This window comes from Acipenser ruthenus, chromosome 23, assembly GCF_902713425.1.
Source record: "Acipenser ruthenus chromosome 23, fAciRut3.2 maternal haplotype, whole genome shotgun sequence".
Classification (NCBI taxonomy): Eukaryota; Metazoa; Chordata; class Actinopteri; order Acipenseriformes; family Acipenseridae; genus Acipenser; species Acipenser ruthenus.
The window spans coordinates 6,328,262-6,353,179 of NC_081211.1; the positions used below are offsets into that span (position 1 = coordinate 6,328,262).

A 24,918-nucleotide genomic window follows, 5' to 3' on the forward strand; every position below is an offset into this window, starting at 1 on the left:
AGGAACTGATGAACCTTTCTATGAAAGATGTGCTGATTATATTGCTTTCCAGTGTATCAGTCATTCTAAAATGAAGTAGTTTGTTTCACCAGCACCACCCAATGCGTCCTTGTCCTTGCTGTTACATGGTGGGGTGGAGGGTGGAGGTGCAAAGCTGTGCCGTTGAAGATTCTCTGGCCCGAGTAGCAACACGAATGAGAAAAAAAACAAACAGGAATTGATTCAGTTTACAACTTATACTTAAATTATACAAAATGTGCAATGTAAATATTTTGAAAGCACGGCGCTGGTTTATAATAAACTCAAACATGTCGTTCCACTAGAAGTTATAACAATAAAGTGCATAACGTTACGGTCTCGTTTTCACTGAAACTGTTGTGTTTTAAAAGTGGGTAAATGCTTTAACGATAACCAAATTACTCTGTTGCCAGCTTCTGATATCCCTTAAGCAAACAGTTCACAGCTACATACTGCAACTACTGTTACATTAAACAAATAGCGGTACAACGTCATCCAAAAAAAAAAAAAAAAAAAAACGTTTTAGAGTAGCAGCGGAAAAAAATAGTAATGTATTGCATGGGCTTTACAAAGAGCCTGTGGTAATAATGCAGAGTAACTATTTTAGAGCGTCCATCTCCCCACATTTGATATGTAACATACTTACAAACTCTAATTAAGTTTGATACATTTCACCTGCTTTCCACAAAGAACGACACTTTGTATCAAATAAACCAAAAATAAACTGCTAAATAAGCACCACAATTCGGTGAATGTCGAAAGTAGAAATATGTAGCAAAGTTTTAAATAACATGTTTACCCAGCTAATCACAAATAAAATAAGGTAGCGTCTAGCTTTCATCTAGGCAAATTTGTCAACACCAGCCTGTGTCTGTCAAAACCATGCCTATAGGCACATTTAAGTAACGTAACATTAAAACAGTAATGAGCATTATGAATGAGAAAAAAACAGGCAGTAATTGGGTCAGTTTACTACGAGATAGCGTGCTGCGCTTTGTCAACATAGTTATTCTTAAAATAAATTATACAAAATGTGCAATAAAAGCATTTTAAAGCACTGCACTTGTGTATAACAAACTCGGAAAAAAGTCATGTATTCCATTGATTTGTATGTATAACATTGCCTACCAGAAAGTATCTAATACTGTAACGTACCAAACCCGAAAACGCACAGCAGACGGAACAAGACACACACGAGCCGAAACCTCGTTTTAAATCTATGGTAGGCCTACCTTTTCTTTAGAGCATGTATAAATAATTCTACTCCTAGCAATATTAATAATTTCTTCCGCAAGTCAATCTCTCCTTTCGGTCTCGCTCAGTTTAATTTCCTTCAGTTTTCCATCTGCTGTCACAAACCTATACATTTCTGACTCATCATGATGTCAATATTATAAAAATAGAATGTAATTCTGTGTTGTCGATAAATCACTGGACAACGGTTAACTGTCAAATTATTAGACAAGAATGTTTGAAAAAACGTATTTTATTCGTTTGTGAAGAAAACTTCAAACATCTGATATGCGATTACATTATGGGTCTGGAGGGGTCAAAAAGTGTTAGACAATTTCATGCAGATCGTCGGGGCGCAACTGCCTATAATATATACACAGAATTTAAAAAGCCATTTGCTGTTCTTTATCTAAGAAGAATCAAGATAAAGAAAAGTAACTGAAAACACCATTTTAATAATTAATGAGATAATGTGGCAGGAGCTCCTCCAGAGGAGAGTTTCTAACACCCCACAGGTGTACCAGTCTAACGGCATACTGGACTTCCCCTAACACACCATGTCCTAGCCACTACCTGCTAAATCCTATTTCCTAGCCCCAGTTCCCATCCGCTACTGGTATCAAGTATACAAATGAAGATTGAGGTAATCAGTGCAAGATCAGAGGTGTTAATTACCTCCACACAGGGCTTCTACTCTGCAACAGTACTTGCATTGCTTGTACAAGGCATGACAACTTATGGTAATGGATGTACTGATAAAGCAGTGAAATCTTGAACATTCATATACACCTACCCTAGCTACCAGTGTAGCTTTTTCAAAGATGTACCACATACGTTGTCCTAGTTTGGGCGTTTACAGCACTTATTCAGGTGACTGGAAGTGCAGGTGCTTCCCTTCAGTTTTATTGGCCCTGCTATAGGTACCTCTGTTTTGGCTGGGGAAAACAGAATTAAAAAGGAGTGTCACAGTACCCATTTAGTGAAAGATCATGCATATAACCTATAACAGTGCAGAATCTAGAACATTTTAGATTTAATACAGTCAATGACAAATGTGTTAACTAGAGGGGTTTTTTTTTTGTTTTTTTACTAACACACTGGTATCACAACTAGCAAATAGAAGCCATACAGGCTGGTTTCAGATACCGATTACTAGGGATGCTACAGAACCACAGATGTTCTATATGGTTAGAATTTAATTACACTTCAGGCTTTTGCAAAAACCAAATACAATTAAATAAAAACACATGCAATTGCTTTAGATTTACATACTTATTCAATAAGATAGAGGTCAAGGTGCACGATCACATTCGTCTTAATGTAGCTGCTGTTTACTTCATCATCCAGTGCATTGTTACTATTGAACAAGCAGTTTAAAATAAATCTGCAATTCCAGAGGACAAAGACAAAGACACACCAATATGAATACCAAGTCTTATTCTTAAGTATTTAATCTTGAAAAGTAAAATGTAAATTCATTGATTGCACTGTTGAGTATAAAAACTTCCTTAATTTCAGTGTACCAATAAATACTTCCTTTTAACTTTCAGTGGAGCTGTTTAAATCAACTCCATTTTTTTTGCAATAGATTTCCCCCAGATCCCCTCCCCCCCCCAAAAAAAATTAAAAAAGCAGGATCTCTGCTGATCAAACTTTGACTTGTTTAGAAAGTTAGTGCAGATCAGGGTTTATGAAACTAGGTATAGGCCATCCAATTAATACTAGCCTTAACTACCTTACCCAGAAGTAAGGGTAGGTAGTTAAAAGGATTAGTGCCAATAATGGTTTCTGAAAGTAACACTTTTACATTGGAAGTCAAGCCAGGTGGTTTCATTTACTAGTATAGTTTTACCACGAGACTATACAGCAAATCTACACACTAATTCACTAGAAACAAGCTAGTTTGGTGTACTGTGTGTGCAGAGGACTTGAAACAAAACACAAATATTCAGCTTTAAGGCTTTATTGAAAACACAGGATCTCAACATCTAAGATTTAACAGACAGAACCACAGCGACCAGCAACAAGAGCCCAGAGACAAAGACAGCAGCAACTCCCACGAGTGGAATAGAGTGGGGCAGTGGAGAATAGTCTGAAAGAACAGGGGTGAGAAGAGGGTCAGACTGGATTTAAAAAAAAAAAAAAAAGCCCCCCACACCCTTAGTCTTCATATGGAGGACCAAGACAAATGCATGACCTCATGAGACTAGTAGCTAGTGTTCTTTGCTGCATGAATGCCTCAGGAGGCTACCATGCAAATCATTTAAAATACAAAGGGAAAAGGAAACAGCCACAGGGTAAATTGCACATTACTTTAGAAGTTGTTTTACAAATTAAAGTGGTCTAGCATTCAGAGTGCCTTGTTCTATATTGCCAACCAAAAACAAATTCTCATACCATGCAGGTTGGCATATAAAAATGAGACCTTAATAAACTTGCACACTACTGCAAAACCTAGTTACACCACTACCTTGAGAGATCTATATCTAACCTCCATCACCTGCAGCTTCGATGTCAGCAACTTGCCCCTCAGGTTTCATTTGGACCGGTCCAGCAGAAACATAACCATGGGTCTTCCTGAAACGATCAACACTGCGGGCTGGAAAAAAAAAAACAAAACGACACCTTGGTCAGCACCAGCCTTCTGGTGCATCAGAATTCCTATAGCTGTACTGGATAGAATCATACAAGACTGGACCACACCAGCAAAATGCCAAGGAGGACTTTCACTGACTGTTGGCTCAATAGACCAGTCTACTTACCAGATCTCCGGTCTCCAGGCACACATGTTTTATTGCAGGTATCCTCCAGGTTAGGATCACAAACTACAGCCATGCAATGGAAATACACCTGAGGAGGGAGTGTGACAAACAGTGCTTGTTAGGAGTAGAGGGGACAGCGACTGCCACACTGGTAGTGCAATACTTTGTTATTGAAGTTTAAAAATTTAATAAAAAAAAAAATTATTCTGGGGTAATGGAGGGACATTAACCTGTCTCCAGAAAGCAGGGTCCTTGTTAGACCGCTGTACTTGGACCTCAAGCCTCTTTAGGTGGGAGGAGGTCCCAGTGAGTGTGCTGGCCAGCACTGGGTGGAACTGGGTCCTGTAGGAATCTCCAGTGACCAGGCAGCTGTAGAGAGGAGGAACAAAAGAATCACTGCAAGCCTGCATTGGAAGCACAGATGAATGGGCTGCACTAGTAGACCCCACCCTCACCTATCAGTGACCAGGTCCCATTGAGGGCTGGCATCCAGTTCAGGGGTCAGTGTGGCCCAGCAATCCTGCAGGATGAGGTGGTCAGCCAAGCTGTAGGGGTGCAGGAGCTCAACCTGTAGGAACAGCGGTTCCAGCAGAGACTGGGACACAGGGAACGTAGAGTAGAACTGGGAGTAGTTTATATCTGCAGAGAAAGAAAGAAAGAAAGAAAGAAAGAAAGAAAGAAAGAGATAGTCTCCTGTATTCACTGCTATGCTTTTAAAGCTCTTGGTCAAAGCCCACATGAAAGGGTTCAGCATTCATTCCATATCAATGATGGAACATGGGAGTTAATCAAATCTGAGGGTGGGCCAATGTGTAGCTTTGGGAGTGAATATGAAGACTAGAGCAGAATTTGGCAAATATACGTGGAAAGGAGATTAGAGTTAGATACCTACCCCTTGCTATTCGAGCCTTCAGATTCATAACATCTCTCGGTCTCTTGTTGCCTGCAAAAAAAAAAAAAACGACTTCAGGATTAGTTTAAAAAAACACTACAGACTAGGGCTATGAATAAGGCTGTATTTCACAGCAATAAATGGCACTCACTGCCTAAAGATAGGTATTAAATATATTTTACCATTAAACATTAAAGCATATCCATTCAAAAAGTGCCAATTCTTAAATTATACAAATGTGCTTCTATTTAAATGCACAGCTGAACTAAATGCCAATTTGTAGAATATTGTTTTATATCCACCTTGGACATTCTACTTTCACCAGTGAATTACAAGACAGATGCAAGTGCCATCTTTAGCAGAAACATTAGATTTGATGCAGCTGGTGTTCAATGAAGACATTAAAAGAATTTGTACAGCTCTATGTAGTGTGCAAGTCATTTACAGGAAAGTCTGCCAAGTTCCTAAATGCAGTGCAACAGAGTGCATCAACAACAAACATTTGCTGTATTTAAAGCAATAACTATCACACCCACCATCAATAGTAATTTCACAGGGAACTACACATGGCAATGGGTAAAATGTCATGAAAATTGAATTAACAGCTTTAGTTAAGAGCCCAGTTGCACCTATATAGCCCCAGGAGATGAGCCTGGTTAAGCTTGCCAGATGGTCAATACCTTTGGCCATAGGATCATAAGAGCGTAAATGCAAGTATCCATGCCCGTTTCCAGAGTAGGGGGCCGGAGCAGGGACAGCCTTTCTTTCAGCAGCAAGAGTCAGGGTGTCGTTGAGAGGGTAACGACAACGGATCGTCAGCCTAGAAGAGGTAATGACACATGTCAATCAGGGGCTGGATTCATGTGTGGAAATGTACTGCGTGGTTCAGTAGGACTCAAGATCAGGGTAGTCCTGTTCAGTTCAATTGGCCATGTGATGTTATAGCCTAGGACATCACCACAGTTCTTTAAACCAAAACCCCCTCCTCCTCCGCTCACCTGTATTCAGAGTCTCTAGTGATGACTGGAGCATTGGGTGGGAACAGCGCTCTGGTATACACCACTTCATTCTCATAGACCAGGTAGTTATTCACAATCTGAAAATACAGGATCCATAACAGCATGCCATCAGTACAAAGCTAACCTTTCCCTCCACCCAAATACTAGGTAAGTGGTAACCACATTAAAAACCATGCAAATCTAAAGATCTCCAAACAGGGAGTTGATAATGGCTTCTCAAATCTTCCATTTTGAAAGAGCTGTACAATTGAAGCAGTCTTGCATTAGTGGTATTTACTAGGGCAACGATGTTAGATCTGGAAAGTAAACAGCACTTGTGAGTTTGGTGGTCCCATGGTTAAAGAGAAGGGCTTGCTACCAGGAGGTAGCCACTTCCATCCCACCTCAGCCACCGACTTGCTGTGCACGACATGGACCAAATCACTTAACCTGTCAAGTCTCATCCAAAAGGACTGATGAGGTCCTATTGCAAGGGACTGCAGCAGCCCCAATTGATGTGTATTTCATCCCCAAGTCAGTTTGAATAAACATCTGTTAAATCATTAAATAACTTACTGTCCCAAAGCAAGACCTGCATGAAAGACTTGACCAAACTAGAAAATTCAATTGAGCACTACACTAGGATTCAAAAAAGAAAGCAATCAAAACCCTAAACTCTTGAACTAGACCTTGCTGGTGGTCCCACAGGTGTTCACACTGAAGGTGAAGAGCGCCCTGGTAGAGTCGAACTCCTTGGGTTTGCAGGTCCGGTCCAGTAGGGTTGTCTTGCTGGGTTCAACTACTGGTATGGGCTCCATTGTCACAGCTACCACTGTTATCACTCCATTAGGCATGCACACTGGGGTGGGGAGGAGAGAAAGCAAACTGAACCCAGTCAGAATGAAGGAAAAGACTAATGTACCATCAGCATGGCCAAAACAGAGACTTGCCCAAAACTAGCAAATCAAATGCTGAAGACTTAGGTGTGAAGGGAAGAAAAAAAAAAAAAAAGCTAGGATTCCAAAGAGACATGAAGCACTCAAGACTCTGCCTCTACTGGAGCAATTGGCTTGGAACCATTTTAAAATGAAGGACAACCAAGAACAGAAGTCCCATGGGTTCAGAATGCATGGCAATAGAGTGAAGTTGCTGGTTCTGGTGCAATACATGGAGGTGTCTACCACAGTACAGTCCTACTCACCCAGCAGCTTCCTGGTCGGGATTGGGCAGCGTTGCACAAACTGCTTTTCGACCTGCAAATTCTTGATGTTCCTCATGTTCAGCTCCACTCGAACAGTGAGGCCCCTCAGAGAGATATCCTTGGACAAGCAAGCAGTGGACAGGTCAATGCTGTAACCTTGGAAAACAGTACTTCAAGTGGACATGCATGGGAGTTTGACCCATCTGAAGCCAAGCTCTACAGAGTTTGGTGCACATCTAGGAATAGTGTACAAATTGGAACCCCTCAAGATTTGTCATATCTACACGAAAACCTGCAATTGTGAGCATTTCAAATCAGTAAAAAAATTGAGACAGTCCTACAGGGTTTATCAAGATCAACTAAATCTTAAGTTACCCAACAGTACAGAATTCCCTGGGTCAACTGGTATTTGCCAACAAACCATGCTAGCCCTGGATTCACCTCATAGATGTAGCCAATGCTAAAGAGTGGCAACTCAATTGTTATCTTGGGCTCTGTGATGGTGTAAGGAAGACTGCGGTTCCCAATGCAAAGCTCCCAGTTGGAGTCCATGTTGCCTGGGGTCACTTCAAAGACTATGCTGGTTTCTGTACAAAAGCTTTTGACATCAGGAAGACCTGGGAAGGAAGGAATTGGTAGCATGGTCAACAAATTACTACATACAACTCATTACACAGGTTTTATGAGAAGTGTACCTACCCCAATGGAAATGTAATTTCTGCTTTTGTGGATGAGGGAAAAATTGGTCTATAGTCTCAGCATTTTTGCAAAATGTCAAAGGTCAATTCAAGTATTCATACTCTAATTAAAATTAAGCTAGTTGAGGCACCTTTAGCAATAACCTCTTAATTAGGATATTTGTCAATGTGCTTTGTCAAATCAATTAAATGCCATTCTTAATGCAAAATTATTCCAGTTCATAAACTCAAGGACTTCTCATGCACAGCCTTCAACTCATACCAGACTCCATTGGATTTAGAGCAGGACTTTGACTAGACCATTCCCAAACCTTAGTTTTATTCAACCATTCTGAAGTAGATTTTGATATGTGCTTTGGATTGTGTTGGAACATGCAGTTGCATTTTAAAAGCAGAGATTTTGTAGCAAAGGGTTTCAGATGAGTGGTCTATTTTGGTATGCTATGGAATCCATTTTACCATGTAATGAAAAATGCATTTCCTGCGCCATTAGAGGAAGTTCATGAACCTGGGGAAGTTTAGATTAACTTGTCAAGGCAGACGCCTCCCCACATTTAACCAGTTACTTACTGACATCCTTCACATCGCACACGATAGTGGCCGGGTGGAAATAAGGATCATTCTGGGGGACGATGTTCAAGGTGTAGTTGATGTTCAAGGTGTATCTCCGGATGAGACCTCCAATGTACTATAAGAGAATCAGGGTGAAAAGGTTAGAACCCCTAATCCTTGACTGCAAGTCCAGTCTCCAAGGAAGCACAAGATACAGTTTGCTTGTAATTAGATTTACTGTACAATTCATGCGGCAGATTTTTTCTAGTGTTCCCTTTATATTTCATTGTCATGTGCATATACAGGATTTGCAGAAGACAAAAATAAGAGTGGCAGCAGCAAAGGGCATGCAAAATTATCTAAACAGCATTCAGTACTGGGCAGATGTACGGCAAACAGAGAAGTGCAAAGTACTGCATGCAGGCAATAAATGGGTTTTACAAATATATGGAGATACTGAAATTGAAGGAATATGAACACCTGGAAGAGGTTTACGTTTACTCAGATGTCAACATCTAGACAATGGGGAAGCTACAAGAGGCAAACAAGATGCTCTGATAGTGTGAAGTGTTGAATTTAAAAATAAAAGGGATGTTAACTCTACAATGCATTAGTAAGACCTCATCTAGAATAGTGTTCAGTTCTGGTAACCTTGTTACAAAAAAAAAAAGATTGCTGCTTGAGAAGAGTGCAAAGAGCAACTAGAATGATCCTATGTTTAAAGGGCATGTTGTATGCAGACAAGCTAAAATTGAATCTATTCAGTCTTGAACAAAGACTGTGGTCCTCCAATTCAAGCATTCACAAATTTAAAAAAAAAAAAAAAAAAAAAGTAAGTAAATTGACAATGTCAACCTGAAAAAAACAAAAAGGACCAGGGGTCACAAAAGAAGATTAGATAAAAGGGTAATTCAGAACAGGTTTTTTGGGGAGAGAAAACAATTGCGAGGGTCTGGAACCAACTCCCCAGTAATGTTGAAGCAGACACCCTGGGATCCTAGAGGATTCTGGGATCAATAAGCCACTAACCAACCAAGATAGGCTGAATGGCCTCCCTTTGTTTATAAACATTATGTTCTTAAGCTGGCTCACATGAACCTTGGGCTTTTTCATTGGTAGAGTTATGTTTAAAGTATGGTACCTCCTTTGAGCTAGTAGAAAGGACTAGTATTGGCTATAGCTTACTCAGGATTCTGAATGTGAAAGGTCCGACATTAAAAGTAGTTTAATCCTCACCTCTACAGAGACCAACGGGTTGTTGAAGGGGACCTTCAGGACAAAATCGTTTGTGCCATTGGGGTGCTGGACCTTAATGATCTCCACACCCCTGTTCTGGGCCTCAGGAAGGGTCAGGGGAACCCTGTTGATGGTCAGTTTCTTCAGCTCAACATCTGGCTTGAAGTTACCAAGGGTCACTGTAAAGCCCTTCTCACTTGGGACAGTGTCTGAGAAAGCAAGCAGAGATGTTGAGCTAGGCAATACACTGGGTGCACAGTCTACTTGGATCGGATCTGGGCCAAGGTAAATTAGGGACAGAACCATTAGCCCACCAAGACTAAAATCCCAAAATCTTGCACATAGCCCTGGGTTTAACAGTTGTGTGCAAATTTATTGCTTCTGTAGTTGATTTGTTGTGCATATGAAATCAAGCCACTGTAACCAACTTAGGCCACACATGCAAATTTAAAGAGCAAGATAAAAGGAACACAACAAAAAAGCATGAGGTTTTTGAAGCAAGTTTCCCAGTTAAGTACAGAGCGGTCCAACATTCTCACGAGTGCCTATTGTTAACACATCACTGATTACTGACCACACGTAAAAATTTACCAAGAAATTTCTGATGCAGGAAGGTATAGCAATGACAAATCTTAATTTACATCTTTATGGAAACAATGACTGGGATTAGTTCTAAATTTAGAGATTGAGGAGGATGGTCTGAAGTCCAGCAAGCAGTATACACACTGTTTATGACATAAGGGGTCTCAGGAATGAGGGGGGTGTTGACTGGCTTGAAGGATCGGTGCTGGGTCACCTCCCACAGGTCATCAGCCCACTGGTGCTCCAAGAAGAGGTCAATGGCGTAGAGTTGGTTGTACTGGTTATTAATGACACGACTCTGCAAAAGAGGCAAAACAGGTCACTTAACTCAATCTTTAGGGGTTTAACTATTCATGCATTGCTCTACACTAAATATATAATAGTATATGTTGTTGATCGTGATAAGACCGAAGAGCACAGAGCTCCTTGTAGAGCTACCACTTCTGGAATGTAGTGTTATAGCTGGAATGGATACATGCTCTACATAATTAGTTATTATACATCATACAAAAGTAGCCCAAATGCATGTATTGCGACATGCAATGGGGAGACTACTTATACAAAATGGGTCACAAGCACTCAGACGCTGGAGAGCTTCCATTCTCCAACACCGTGCCAAGGTATGCCCAATGCAACTCCCAATGGGAAGGCAACATGGTCAGTTAAACTTGTTTTAACCCTAGTGACTAGCAACATGTTTAACGTTAATCTTATGTACATCAAGACACCATTTAAAATGTTATCATTAGTCAATTATGAATTGATAAGGACACTAGTAGATCCAATGTGGTAATTGTATGAAATTAAGCAATGACCTTACAGGCTCCAGCCAGCTCTGGGATCTCCCTTACCTTCAGATATCCCCCTTCAGCTCCATAGGGGATAGAAATCTTCACTATGGTGTTGTTGACACTCAGGTTGTAGCCCCTAGTCTGCAATGTGGGAGCGTTTAGGAGAATCCCCTCCACCCCCATTGTAATCTGCTTATCCTGGAACTGAGCAACATGAAGGACCAAGGGGGTGAAGATTCGAGGCATCTCCCAGATCAGGCGGGTACCATCAAAAGTGGCATTGTCTAGGAAAGCAAAACACAAGCTGTATTTGTACATTACATTTAATGTTTGCAGTTAAAGTTGTACTAGTTAGTTAGATGTGCCAGTTAAATGCACCAAAGTAATTAACCTGTCCCAAAATGACAATGGCATTGTTCTACAAAGGAGATTTCTACAGCACCACCAGGTGTCCAACTGTTGCCAGTGCAGAGTCACAAGTGTATAATGCACTGAACTTTCACTTAAATAAGTCAGAAGCTTAGGTAATGCTTGCAGACACTTTGCTCTACTCTAGGATTGCTACACTTCCCAGCCCCCTCCACAGCAACTCACTCTTGGTGCAGGCAGCTGAAGTGTCCACCAATAGCAGCATCCACCTCTGCTTGTAGAACACAGTGGCTCTGATGGCTTCCACCTGGATCCCAGCCACCTGATAAAAGAACATTAGAGCAGAGACTAGAATGAGGCTAGCATCTTAATAGCTCTTCAAGACCCACCTGTTTAGATGGCACTTGTAGATCTCTTGATCTACTACTACTATGCACTGGACTTGCCCGTCCTAAACCATATTACTGGATCCTTAGCTAATGTATTATTGCACCATCACCGTAGTTATAACTTGCTGTAATCCCAACTCGTTGCATCCTAGTTCATATTGTAGGTTATTAGTATTGCACTTAATGCAAGCTACATTAGCCTTTAGTGCATTGTTTCACCTTAGAAACAGACAGCTTCTTACCAGTTACAGTAGGAAGGATGGGGGGGGGGGGGGGAGAGGAGGAGGAGGAGGAGGAGGAGAAGAGGAGCGAGAAATGCAGCACTTACCAACAGGACTTCAGACTCTGGCATTCCAAAGGGAGAACGGAGGTAGACTCTGGAAGATGTTGAGTTGACCATGTATCCCAGAGCTTGCATTGTAGAGATGTTCATGGATTTTGCCGGCTGTCCAGATTTATGGATCACGACCTGCCAAACCATCATTGCCGCTTGCTGGGCCTAGTGCACACAAGATAACCAAAATAAATCAGCAAGCCTAACTTTAACCCCTTAAGGTACACAAGGAATTGTGCAGGTCAAACCCTTCCAAATACATTAGATTGTGACTATTGAGGACGAAACTGACAATTGATTAGTGGATCCAACCCGACAGCAAGCGAAACCCCGTTTGGGCACCTCATTGCAAATAGAAAGTTAGCAACACCAAGATATATGGGCTGCTTGCACCTTAGTGAATACTTGCATAGACCAGGAAAACCTCATGGAGGCAGTCCGCTTGTTTTGCACACACTTAACCTTATTCTCACACTTCATTAGGTCAGAAGACCATACAAAAAAATGGTAATCAGATACTTAATGACTTACTATAGGGAGGGCCCCTTGCCAGTCTTCAGTACCCAATCCTTCTTGGGCAATAACTGGGACATTTTTCCTTACGGACACCTAGAAAAGAACACATGGTATATACACTAAAAACTACATGCATTTCCTCAAACCAACACAGAACCCCCCCCCCCCCCAACAGTTCAATTTTATGACGCTGATAAATGAGTTTAGTTTTAGGATCTTTCAGAAACCAAGACTATTAACCTTCCAGTTTGGTTACATTACTCAATAGCATGAGCACTAGACACCACCTCATTAGCTCAAGTCACCTATCCAAAGGGACTTAACTAGGGTGTGAGCTATGCACCACAACTGCTGCAGAGTCACTTACAATGACCTCAGCTTCAGGTCTCATCCAAAGGTTAAATGACTTGCTCAGGGTCACACAGCTCCTGTTAACAAGCCCCTTTCTTTAACCACCAAGCCTCCTAGATCACACATTTAGACCGAGGACACTAGTTACCTCCATGTAGTTCTCCTCGCATACGATCTCTCTGGGTTTCCAATCCGAGCCCAGGTTGCAGGTCATGGAGAATGGATAGCTGGTCTCTCTGCCAAACTGGTCGATGTTCACAAATAGAAACTGCAAGTGGAACCGTGTGTCTTTCTGAAAGTGTGACAATGCAGGATTCTTCATATAGGACTGTCGACTGCGCCTGTGGCAGAACTACCCCTCCTACTATGCACTGCCCTTGCCTGACCCAAGCACCATGTTACGGGCTCCTCGGATAATGCACTATCCTTGCATTACAGATACAACTGCTGTAATATTAACTTGTATTCTAGTAGCATTACCACATATAACACACATTTGAATATTAATCTTGCATTGTAACTATACTGCACCAAAACATCTGCAAATCACCTTGGATAATTGAGTTTGCCAGACAAGTTTCACAACAAGTATGGACCAGCTGATTCATGAATAAGACACTCAAGTGCTGAAAGCAAACTTAAATACAGTTGCAAGACATGTCGACTAGATGTCTTAGTCGTCAGACATTTCCCGTAAACACAAGTTTAACCTATTAAGTGCCATTGTCCTCGTTTGAGGACAGACTACATAATTTTTTGGAGCTTTTAACTGGCATATTACCCATTAATTCTTAAAGTACTTTGTAGTAAGTAGTTTTGTTAACCACTAAAATCCAAACTCAAAAAGAAAGGTTAATTTGTAAACAAGCCAGTTTAAGGGCAGTTACTGTTAAAGACCAACCTGATTTAACACATGACAAGCCAGGAATGAAGCTCTGAAGATCAGGTCTCCCGGGATATTGAACACAGAAGTGAATCCGCAGGATGCGGCATATCTCCCATTCAAAGGGTGAACACCTTTGTCATCTATAGGACAGGACAAGGAGTTGAGCCCATGACCAAGTGTTTTGCATCACTATAGAGAATTAACTAGTTTTGCTTGTCAAATGAAACCTGAATATTATGTTATTCAGAATTACATATCTTTGTACTGTCCCCCCCAAGCTACTACACATGACAAGTTGAAAAAAAAATGAGATGTTGAAAACCCAACATGAAATGGAACTGTAGTACTATTACAGCTTCCAGTAGACCTTGCAATATAAATTTTGTAGCTTTTGATTACATCATGTTGCATACAAAGCCCAAATGCCAAGGGGTCTGCGATACAAAGTTTGACAAGCTGTATCCCAATGACATTGTAGGTGAACCTTAGCACACCTGCAGAATTGCAATTGCCACATAATGGATTGCAGTTTACACATTTGTTAGATTCTTGTATTTAAATCACTTTTGGAAACACCATTGCCCCTATGATTTTAGAACAGTAAACATGTTAATTTAGTGCAATTAACCAATTGAACAAAATCTCATTGCAATTCTACTGTTATTGTAATTGAAATCCATGCACACCTGTCATGGCAAGCCATTTTAACATTTAATTTGGCCGTTACCGATTTCAAAATAAAGAATCATTGAATAATTATGTTCAGAATTCTACTCTATATCAATAGAGAATTGTTGATATCAGAAACCTGCGACAACTTACCGATGATGTCAAAGCGGTATCTGTCTTGAATGAAGCTCCGCTTAATCAACATCCAAAAATATCGGTCCCGACACTCTGTTACAAAAGTACCTGTATGAGAAAACATTGTAAATTCAAGAGTGAGCATACCAAGCAGTGAGGCTGTGGTTCGATACCCCTTTAATAAAACCGTGTTAGTACTCGGCGCCCAAAAATGGAAGTAAAATTTAAAATAAACGCATCATATTATACCAATCTTAGTGAGACGTTTGTGTAAGCATGCGTAGGCCTATCTATGGTTTGCAAAAGAGATGGTCAAAAAACGCTTCACAGTCTACAGTGAAGGCCAATGAAATACACTTTGTGAAGATGCAAGTGATCTTTCATATCACTTAACTTTGTAGCAAAGTGAAGTTTTATTTTGGCAGCATGGGGAGAGCAGATAATTAACCAAGCAACCCCGCACACCCAATCTAACCAGTCTTGAAGTCCCAAAATAAGTAACCAGCAAAACAGTAAATAGAATCACACAAGTAAATGTATGAAATCAGTCACCGTCCACCACCCAGTATAGGCGTGGCCAGCACTGATCCCGGAGAACCACAATCTAGCAGGTTTTAGGTAACCTTTAAGTCCGTTTCTGAAGAACGCAAGTTGATCAATTTAGCAAGTTGTTCAATTAAAGCGTGGTCAACTCTGGTCCAAGAGAGTTGCATGGTGTTCAGGTTTGTTCCAATGTATCTATAAAATTACCGCTTAACTAGTTCAAAATAAAATTGCCTATGAAACCTGCTGGACTGTGGCTCTCCAGGACCAGGGTTGGCCACCCAGATTCCTGACAGAACCCCCGCAGAAGAATTTTACTCACCAGGTGGCGCGTCTGCAGTCACGCCCACGAGAAAAGTAGCGCACAGCAGTGCAATTCTGGAAGAGAAAGTTCCGCGTTAGGCAGGCCTATGAAGTCACTTGAGTGTGCTGTCTCTAACACTAATAGCGCACACACTTAAATGACTTAACCCTTTAAGGTACATGTATTTGCTTTGTTAGTTAACTTAAATGCATTTAGTTTCCTGTATTTACACCAAAGACAATTTAAAAAAGCAAATTTTATCAACATAGCCGATATCTAAACTCGAACCTTAGTGTAGGCTACACTAAAAACCAGTTTACATCATTAAACAGGCATAGTTACATTAAAAAAATAAACATTGTCAACTATTAGTTTGATTAAGAAAGCAGCAATTGATTTTGAAAGACATTGACACTTAAGTTATCACCGTTTGATAGTGACTAAAAAAGTTGAACTTTCCAAAAGTCACAAGCTCATTCTTCTACAAACCACTTTTTTTTAGTTAAATTCCAGCAGCCTTCTCCCCGAATTAATACAAAACAAATACCACTCGTTACACTACAGACTTTTTCTTAAAATAACTAACTAAAAACAAACATCCCGCTAACGCCACACTCACTGTAAGACAAGCGTAACAGCCATTTTATCTCTCAGCCACGCTGAATGACCAAACAACATCTCAACAGTACAACCATCTTTCGACCCCAACCGACCGAATATATATATATTTAGGGTATCGGCGCCCAATGGAAACAACAGCCGCGGCAGCTGGGATTAATCAACCAATTCGGACCCATTGCGCGCTTCAGCGCACAAGTGGGGAAAAGGGCCCAAATTGCTTGATTAATTGAATTAAACTTATTTGGTTAAAAACAGTCATAATAATAATAATAATAATAATAATAATAATAATAATAATAATAATAATAATAATAATAATAGGCTAATTGGGGGCAGCTGGTTCTCCTACACCCGATCAACATTTAATCACGCGCAATTAAGACCACATGCTGCTATTCAAGTCAATCACAATCAGGTGAGCCGATCAGGGCGAGTGTGAACGGAAGCGTGGAGATTCGGGCGTTCTAAACCCCGGAGGTATGACACAGGCCCGGTTTTTGGGATGGAACCGCATAACAGTCTCGCGTTTTGATTGGTCCATGTCTGTCACATGAATTTGTCAGTGGAAAAGCGTGCAGGCATTTTTAACATTGTGATCAGAGAGTGAGAGAGATCTGTTTTCCACAACCTTTCCATTCAAATATAATGTGGTATTACGCTGTACTGATATAACAAGCTATGGGTAATTACTTTATATGAATTATCATGTTATGCACGAATGTAAGAATTGGCTTTCTGTGGTGGTGTACTTTTTTCTTTCAAGTAGCATACATCTATAATCGTTTTTGCGATATATTTTAATATAAAATGTATACACTATTGCAGTTTTGTTAGAGGATACATTAGTTTATCTCTAATGTAATCACAGTTTTACATATAGACTGCCCCTGTTTTCATTTACGTCGCAAATTCTGGGCTGCTTTGCTTTTCAGATAATGTCCCAAATTCTGGGCCGATTTGGTTTGCAGATAACGTCCCAATTTCTGGGCCGCTTTGGTTTTTAGATAACGTCCCAAATTCTGGGCCGCCTTGTTTTTTAGATAACGTCCCAAATTCTGGGCCGCTTTGGTTTTTAGATAACGTCCCAAATTCTGGGCCGCTTTGCATTTTCGAATTCAGCCCAGTTTTGGGGACTCAGCTGACAGCCGAGCTTCTAAGTCATCCATGCACAGTTTACCGTAAACTGGATCGTGAATTCATTTGAGAATAACCCTTAGTACATGAATCAAAGTTAATGTATTTTTTACTCTCCCCAGAAAACATTTAGGAAGATGGTATACCAAAAAAAAAAAAAAAAAAAAAAAAAAAAATCTCATTTGCTTATGTAATGTCCATCAATATATAGTGAGCCGTAGGGGTTTATCAGAACTTCTGGGTTTAAGAGACCAGTGCCCTTCAACAACTTCAGATAAATCCTATTGTATTGTATTAGTCAACATTTCCCTTATCTATTCCTGATAGTTTATACTGTAGGTCAGGGGTTTTCAACCTTTTTTTTGGAACTGTACCCCTTCTATCTGGAGGTTTCAGCTTGAGTACCCCTTTACAATTTTCGCTCAACTGAACGGTACCTCAGTTACAATAAAATGGAGAATAATCTGATGACCCCCTCCCCGTTTGTTTAATAAATTTGGGTGACAAACTGCTGGTTTAGGACAGAACAACAAACAGTAGGCTTAAGTCTTAAAACTTTTAACTACAAGTATTTGGATGCACAGAATTAAAAAGACAAGTATTGGGTTAGGAGCACACCTATATTTTTGTAACTTTGACGGCCTTTTTTAAATTTTGACAGCCTTTTGTAAAAGTGAAGGCCTTTTGATACCCAGCATACACTGCAATACCCAGCAAAGTTATACACTGATATTCTGATAGCACAGCAATTCAAATGAAGTTTGTAATTGGTTGTGTTCCTCAAATACACAATAAAAAGTGATATTTATAGGGTATACAGTTATACAGCGATACAGTGGTTTCGGACATCTAAGAACAGGTACTGCGAGCATCTGGATTCATACCCAGAGGTACTCAGTAGCCTCCTAGGACATTCACAGCTTGTTTGACACCCTCTTGTAGTTGCCCATTTCTGCATATAAAGCAAAATGCTGTTTGTCAATCTCTCTTTTTTCTTATAAATCAGTCTTTGCAGGAATCATTCCAAAAACACTTGAATCAGTTAGGGACTACCAGTCTGACACTACAGGCCTTTAAATTGCAGTACCAATTTGCAAGTTGCTAAGTGGTTGCGTTCCTCAAATTTGCACTGCAAAGTGATATTTTAAAGAATAGGGTATATAGTGCTTTTTTTCGCCTCTGCTCGCTTTTGGTGCAAAACTATGCTCTGATACACTCAAGCTGATACTGTGATCACAAAACATTTGGAATGGACTGAAATTGGTGCTTCTGTTGCATAAATACACTACAAAATGAGAACATTTCAGGTCTTATATATAATGGACATTTTTTGTATGTATTTTGCTATAGGAAATTGCAGTCGGGGCGAGGGGGTCCTCCTGTCGTACCCCATGAGTCCACAAATCCTTGGCCAATAAACTCGCTAGTACTCTCTTTAGATGCACAACAGTCTTAGCTAAAGAAAATGGGTTCCTTCGAGTTCGTATGACCCACGACCGCCATTGGCCGAGCCTTACCCCCATGGTGTTTTTATAATGGGATTTGCCATAGGGAAGGGGGTGGTCTCTTATCGTACCCGTATCTCCACGACCCCTGGGCCAACGAACTCAGAAGGGCACTCTTTGCGTGCACAAGAGTCTTAGCTAAAGAAAGACATCGGCCACGGGTTCATACGCCACCCCACCGCCAGATGGTGGGCGTTGCCCCAAAGGGGTTTTATAATGGGATTTCCCATAGACATTTTTCAGGGTGTTATATCTTGGGTTACGGGGGTCCCCGAGACTTGAAAATCGGTACAGAGGTCCACCTCGGGGCCCCTGTCGATCCCTCCAAGCGACGTGTCCCCAGCTAGAAAGGACACCTGTTTAGACTTTTTTTTCCAACCTGGAGCTCAAAAGCTATTGGAAATGCAACCTTGACATGCCATCATGCTGAAAATGTGTAAATTTGTTGAAAATGTAGCATTTGACTAAACAGGTGGCTCCCTGTGAAAGAGGGCCCCGACATGACCCTAGGAAGTTCAACCCAGTATCTAGGCCCCAGGGTCATGGAGATATGACCCCGAAAAGGGTAGTTTTTGGACATTTTTGACAGGGCGTATCTCGGGTTCTGTGGGGGTTAGGAACTTGATTTTTTTTTTGTGGCAGGGCCCCTGGGGCCCCACACAAGGAGTCACCATTTTCATGGTTCAGATGCCAGGACGGCTTGGCAAAGTGAATTTTTTCTTCATGACATGAGTTTTTGGGTGAACCACCACACCGTTTTAGGGGGTGGTTTGGGGTGCTCCCCTGAGTCTACATCACTTTGAATGGTGGTTCTGCGTGCTCTGGTTCGAGAGATATCACTGAAAAAGTGTTTTTTAACACTGCCATAGACATGAATGGGGCTGAATACCCGAAAATATATTTTGCAAAGAATTGCTATGGGGTTGCATGGTGGTGCGTGCAGGGGTTGCATAGTGGTCTGTGGATATAGGGCTTGCATGGTAGTGTGTGCATGTACGGGTTGCATGGTGGTGTGTGCGTGCAGGGGTTGCATATTGGTGTGTGCATGTAGGGGTTGCATGGTGGTGTGTGCATGTAGGGGTTGCATGGTGGTGTGTGCATGCAGGGGTTGAATGGTGGGTGTGTGCGTGCCGGGGTTGCATGGTGGTACACGTGTGTGGAGAGGAATTTGAGTGCAGGTTTTGCGCAAAAGAGGGGTGGGGAAAAGACTGGGAAGGGTAGAGTAAAAGAAAAATGACTACAATCATTTATTTTCACTATTAGTCTTTAATAAAGTAGTCTTTAATAAAGGAAAACGAATGCTTTAATTAATTTTCACGTATCTATTTCAGTGCAATGTAGTTTCTTCATGTAATAAGAAATAACATTTACATTTTATTTGTATTTTCATTAAAAAAAAAAAAAAAGATTTCTGGGGAGAGTAAAAAATACATTAACTTTGATTCATGTACTAAGGGTTACTCTCAAATGAATTCACGATCCAGTTTATGGTAAACTGCATGGATGACTTAGAAACTCGGCTGTCAGCTGAGTCCCCAAAACTGGGCTGAATTCGAAAATGCAATGCGGCCCAGAATTTGGGACACTATCTAAAAACCAAAGCGGCCCAGAAATTGGGACGTTATCTAAAAACCAAAGCGGCCCAGAATTTGGGACATTATCTGAAAAGCAAAGCAGCCCAGAATTTGCGACGTAAATGAAAACAGGGGCAGTCTATATGTAAAACTGTGATTACATTAGAGATAAACTAATGTATCCTCTAACAAAACTGCAATAATGTATACATTTTATATCAAAATATATCGCAAAAACGATTATAGATATATGCTACTTGAAAGAAAAAAGTACACCACCACAGAAAGCCAATTCTTACATTCGTGCATAACATGATAATTCATATAAAGTAATTACCCATAGCTTGTTATATCAGTACAGCGTAATACCACATTATATTTGAATGGAAAGGTTGTGGAAAACAGATCTCTCTCACTCTCTGATCACAATGTTAAAAATGCCTGCACGCTTTTCCACTGACAAATTCATGTGACAGACATGGACCAATCAAAACGCGAGACTGTTATGCGGTTCCATCCCAAAAACCGGGCCTGTGTCATACCTCAAACCCCGGGCGCGCCGTGACCCAGCAAGAGAGTATTCAGGCTTCTTTCTGTTGTAGAGAAGCGAGTCACAGGTTAGACACGGTGGATACGGTTGGAGGAATCGTATCGAGATGGGATTTAGGCTGCTTTTTTTGTCGAATCTAACTTATTCTTTTCCTTTATACGATTTTGAAAATAATAATAATAATAATAATAATAATAATAATAATAATAATCATAATAATCATAATAATCATAATAATCATAATAATAATTCCCTCAGAAGAAAAACCTAATATATACAGTACACTGGTTAGAAATAAAATGTAGCACACGCTTTTGTGTCAATGTTTTATCACATATGACCTTTTTCTGAAGGTACTGTCTAAAAGTGATAGGGAGTGGGTGGGTCCTTGTTCGAAGCAATACTGTGATTTCTCAAGACTGGTTCTACTAGTGGAGCAAAAAGATTGAGGCAGCGCAAGTCTTGTGTCCATTGCTTCAGGCTGAGGAACAGGAGAGGCAGATTATTTCAATGGCCTGTGTAGATTAAACCAGAATAACCAGTTATGTTTTCATTATGGTTCCTGAACCCTTTAAAAGGTCGTATTCTGTGTTACGTATATGGTTTAAATGACCACTAGGGGGTGCAGTTGTAATTTCGGTCTCTTTTTTAAGAAAGTCATCTTTTAGAAGTCTTTCAGAAGCAGACCCTGTGGTTGAAAACACATCAATTAGTAAGTGACCGTCTAAGCAGGCAAAGTATTGAGGATTATACCAAACGCAAAAATAATTAGGGTTCCAACTATTAAAATCTGCTTTTAATTTGGAACATCTAGAACTCGTGGGTTGGTGGGGAGATTAGGTTAAACACATCCTCCAGTATGCTGACAAATAGAACAAAAGACATGATCAAATACATGATCCGTTATGTGGAAACTAGTCGACCTACTTGACCATTTTAACCCCAACTATTCCACTCTGTCAAACTAGTAGCCCATGTGTATAAACATTTCAGAATTATTGTCTCTGTTGTGCACATGTTCAAAGAGCCAAGACAAGATCAAAGAGCTGCGTAGACCTGGAGATCAGAAAATAGAGTACTGGGTGTTCACGTGAACTTGTATTCCCTGAATATTCTTACTGTAATACTGGTAGTCTGAATATTGCTCACATTATTCTGATAAAGCAGTTCCATTAGCGCTTCTGAATAGTAATGGAATGTACAGCTCTACATTTCCATTGCCACAGACCCCGTCCTGAACACCATTATCAATGAGCAGGCTGTTCCAATGGCTGCGCTGCCCTCCCTCCCCTTCGTTAAGGTCTCTGCGAGGAAGGTGAGTCGAGCAGGGTTAAGTGAGCACCTTGGGCTCGGGTCCGAATCATTGCTTTTCAAAAGCCCAGATATAAAACTGTAATCTGGTCTAGTATTAAATAGCTAGTAGCTTTAAAAGTCATTTTTATTTATTTATTTATTTTTAAAATCACATTTCACTTACTGCTGAATGGCGTTTGTATCATTCTGGGTGTTGACAGATTTTCTTTATCAGTTTTTCTCTAAATCTGCTTTAACTGGCTATGAACCGTTCAGGGCTCGTCAAGATATTCATGAATGCTGGGACTGAACCAACTACCTCATTGTATTCAAATCATGTTGCAATGTAACCATTAAACTCTGCCAATTCACTACTTTCATTTCCAAACCAGTACACCTACTTTGAAGCAGAGCCCTAAGCTCATGAAGGGAGACTGTAAGGTAGAGAGAAGTACCGTAGCATTGCTATTGCCCCACTTAACGCCTCCTCTGTGATATATTTAGGAGAGCAGGGTACTGGACCGGCAGGTAACCCCATTGTGTTCTTCTTGGAGGGACCACCACGCTTTATAATATGACTGGTTTGTTTTTATTGGAAACCCCACCAGCTCAACCCTGGAGTGCTTCATTAATTCCTCTTGGAATTGCTGTCACTTGTTAAGTATACTGATACATTTCTTCATGATCAGCTGTACTTTGTACTCTAACTGCAAACCAATATCTGTTAAATTGATATTCAAGTTCAAATTAGTGTAGTGAAACATGGTGAAAACCATGGTAAATTAGGGTAAGCTTTGGCTAATGTGTGGTATGTAAGTGAAAATAAAGAGCATAGCACATAAGCTAAATTAATAATGCTACGGCATTCTAGACATAGGCTATAAATTAGGTACTCAAATGCTTTACCTGGAAAGCTAAAAAATAATTTAAAAAAGGGGTTAATGATAACATTTAAAAGACAGCTGATTTTTTTTAAAATTGTCATAGTTTCCATTATTTAGAGTGCAAAAGTTACTGCGCTCTACATGAATGCAACCTACAAATGTATGGTACAGGTGCGCAAGTCTCAATAAAAAAAGCCATTCATGCAAAAGATAAGTTATTTTTACATAAAATGTTCGGGACAAGGTACAAGTGCGAGTAAGTGCAGACGTTTCAGTCAGAACCGAGACTATCAGCAGGTGGCACCAAACACTCGGTAACAAGAACGACAATGGCTGTAGAAAAAAAAGCAGCAGCAGCGCACTTTTTCTATACTGCTGCATTTTTAGACTCAAATTAAAAAAGGGTTCCGTTAGAATAAAATGCAGTTTTTCTATCAATAATGAGAATAATAATTGTAATAATGATAATCTCAAAACAATTTCCAAGACAACACTTCTGCTCCTCTAGAAAATATGAAACCAAGTAATAATAATAATAATAATAATAATAATAATAATAATAATAATAATAATTTTGGGGTGGGTGGAGATCTTAAAATAAATCATTTTTTTTGTGTGTCCGGTTTTTTGCAGCAAGGATGAACTGAATTTAAACCCTGACTTTGAGAAGGATTTCTGGTTAACACGTCGCAGGAAAGGAGGTTTAGCATCATCCCTGAGGAGATTCTTTTCAAAATAACATTTAAATCAACTGAATGTAGTCGTCACCAGAACACGCTGTTTAATGTGTTTGTGTTCGCTGGTTAATTTGTTTAATGGTTCACAGAGGTTTAATAAACAGCATTAATCCTAGGATTTTATGATTACTTGGTTTCCTATGCCTAACAATCTCCATGGGGTATACTGGTAAGGTGGGGGTACTTCAGGGAAGCAGGGACACCCACATTCATTCCATCAAAGGGAGGATTTCTGTTTGGTTCCATAACTGGAACTTGCCAGTGTCTACCACAGTCAAAGCATAGTGAAGTGTATAAGAGCATAGGTATGCATTGTACAGCTCAGAGAGATATGGTAAAGTATATTTAAAAAAATATACGACAACAACAGTTTGTGGTAAATGCAGAGTATAACTATGGGGGAAACCGCTACATTACTGAGTGGTAAATCTTTGAAAGGGCTCCCAAGCGGCTTACCCAAAGCAATGCTCCCTAGCACGGTAAAGCAATTCAGTTTTGACAACGACTCGAAAATAAACAGCCCAGGAATCGTCCCCCAGGATTTTTAATGTCCAGATGATGTATGATGACCATGACGTACATCACCAATATGCACAGAATAGCATAGAATAAGAATTGGCAATAAAATCACAATTTAATAAGCGGTTCTCTAGCTATATGCAAAAATGTAAGTGTGATGTACAGGTGGAAGGATGTACAGAAAGACAGACCCCTACCCTATATCTAAAATACTTAATAACGCCTGCATGGTCATGTGATCGTCAACAGCCAATCAAATTTATCCAGGACGTTTTCAATTTCAGAATAATGTCAGGGATTTCGTTTGCATAACAAATGAACGAGTCATGTGATGCATAACCCATTTCTACAGACTTCCATGTGTGATAAATACTCCAGGTGTTTACCCCTTTATGTTCAGCCCCAGTAGTATGATGTATATTGATTTCTAAGCTGTTGAAACAGTCTGCACTTCTATTTTACAGAATGTCTCTAGATGCCTTGATGCACATTTTGTTGTTGTCTGCACCCCAAGCTCTTGTTAATTGACTTTTTCCCAAGAAAAGCAGATTTGGAGTCAGCAGGGTGGTTCCAGTCCTCGTGGTGGCTGTCTGTTTCTGAAGGTCACTGCTTTATCTCTGTCATTCACACTTTGTGAAGCAG

At 40.3% G+C, this 24,918-nt stretch overlaps 2 protein-coding genes across 3 annotated transcripts in view; both read right to left on the bottom strand.

Annotated features, from left to right (window-relative positions):
• Positions 1-24,918, bottom strand: part of LOC131699720 (uncharacterized) — a 227,209-nt gene that overhangs the window by 172,925 nt on the left and 29,366 nt on the right. The window lies entirely within an intron of this gene.
• On the bottom strand, positions 3,199-16,187 carry LOC117412923 (zona pellucida sperm-binding protein 2-like). 2 transcript variants are annotated; one of them, XM_058997611.1, is made up of 23 exons: positions 16,079-16,187; positions 15,478-15,533; positions 14,631-14,720; positions 13,824-13,948; positions 13,071-13,214; positions 12,587-12,664; positions 12,050-12,220; positions 11,558-11,654; positions 11,024-11,247; positions 10,317-10,470; positions 9,591-9,799; positions 8,373-8,490; positions 7,546-7,721; positions 7,105-7,222; positions 6,593-6,762; positions 5,904-6,001; positions 5,586-5,725; positions 4,906-4,956; positions 4,469-4,652; positions 4,244-4,382; positions 4,014-4,101; positions 3,752-3,850; positions 3,199-3,343 (listed from the first exon to the last, which is right to left on the bottom strand). In XM_058997611.1, exons 1-23 carry the CDS (start codon positions 16,135-16,137, stop codon positions 3,240-3,242), a joined length of 2,892 nt encoding a protein of 963 aa, XP_058853594.1. In that variant the 5' UTR covers positions 16,138-16,187; the 3' UTR covers positions 3,199-3,239. The 2 variants fall into 2 exon arrangements, with proteins under 2 accessions (XP_058853594.1, XP_058853593.1); XM_058997610.1 differs by having other exon boundaries at positions 3,743-3,850.

What these genes read in the sequence shown, in the direction of transcription:
- LOC117412923 (XM_058997610.1), bottom strand. Translation starts at nt 16,137, where the DNA reads ATGTTGTTTGGTCATTCAGCGTGGCTGAGAGATAAAATGGCTGTTACG. An exon ending in GACTGCAGACGCGCCACCTG is followed by an intron (nt 14,721 to 15,477) that starts GTGAGTAAAATT and finishes TTTCTCATACAG; the next exon opens with GTACTTTTGTAACAGAGTGT. An exon ending in ACCCTGCTTTCTGGAGACAG is followed by an intron (nt 4,102 to 4,243) that starts GTTAATGTCCCT and finishes CTCCCTCCTCAG; the next exon opens with GTGTATTTCCATTGCATGGC.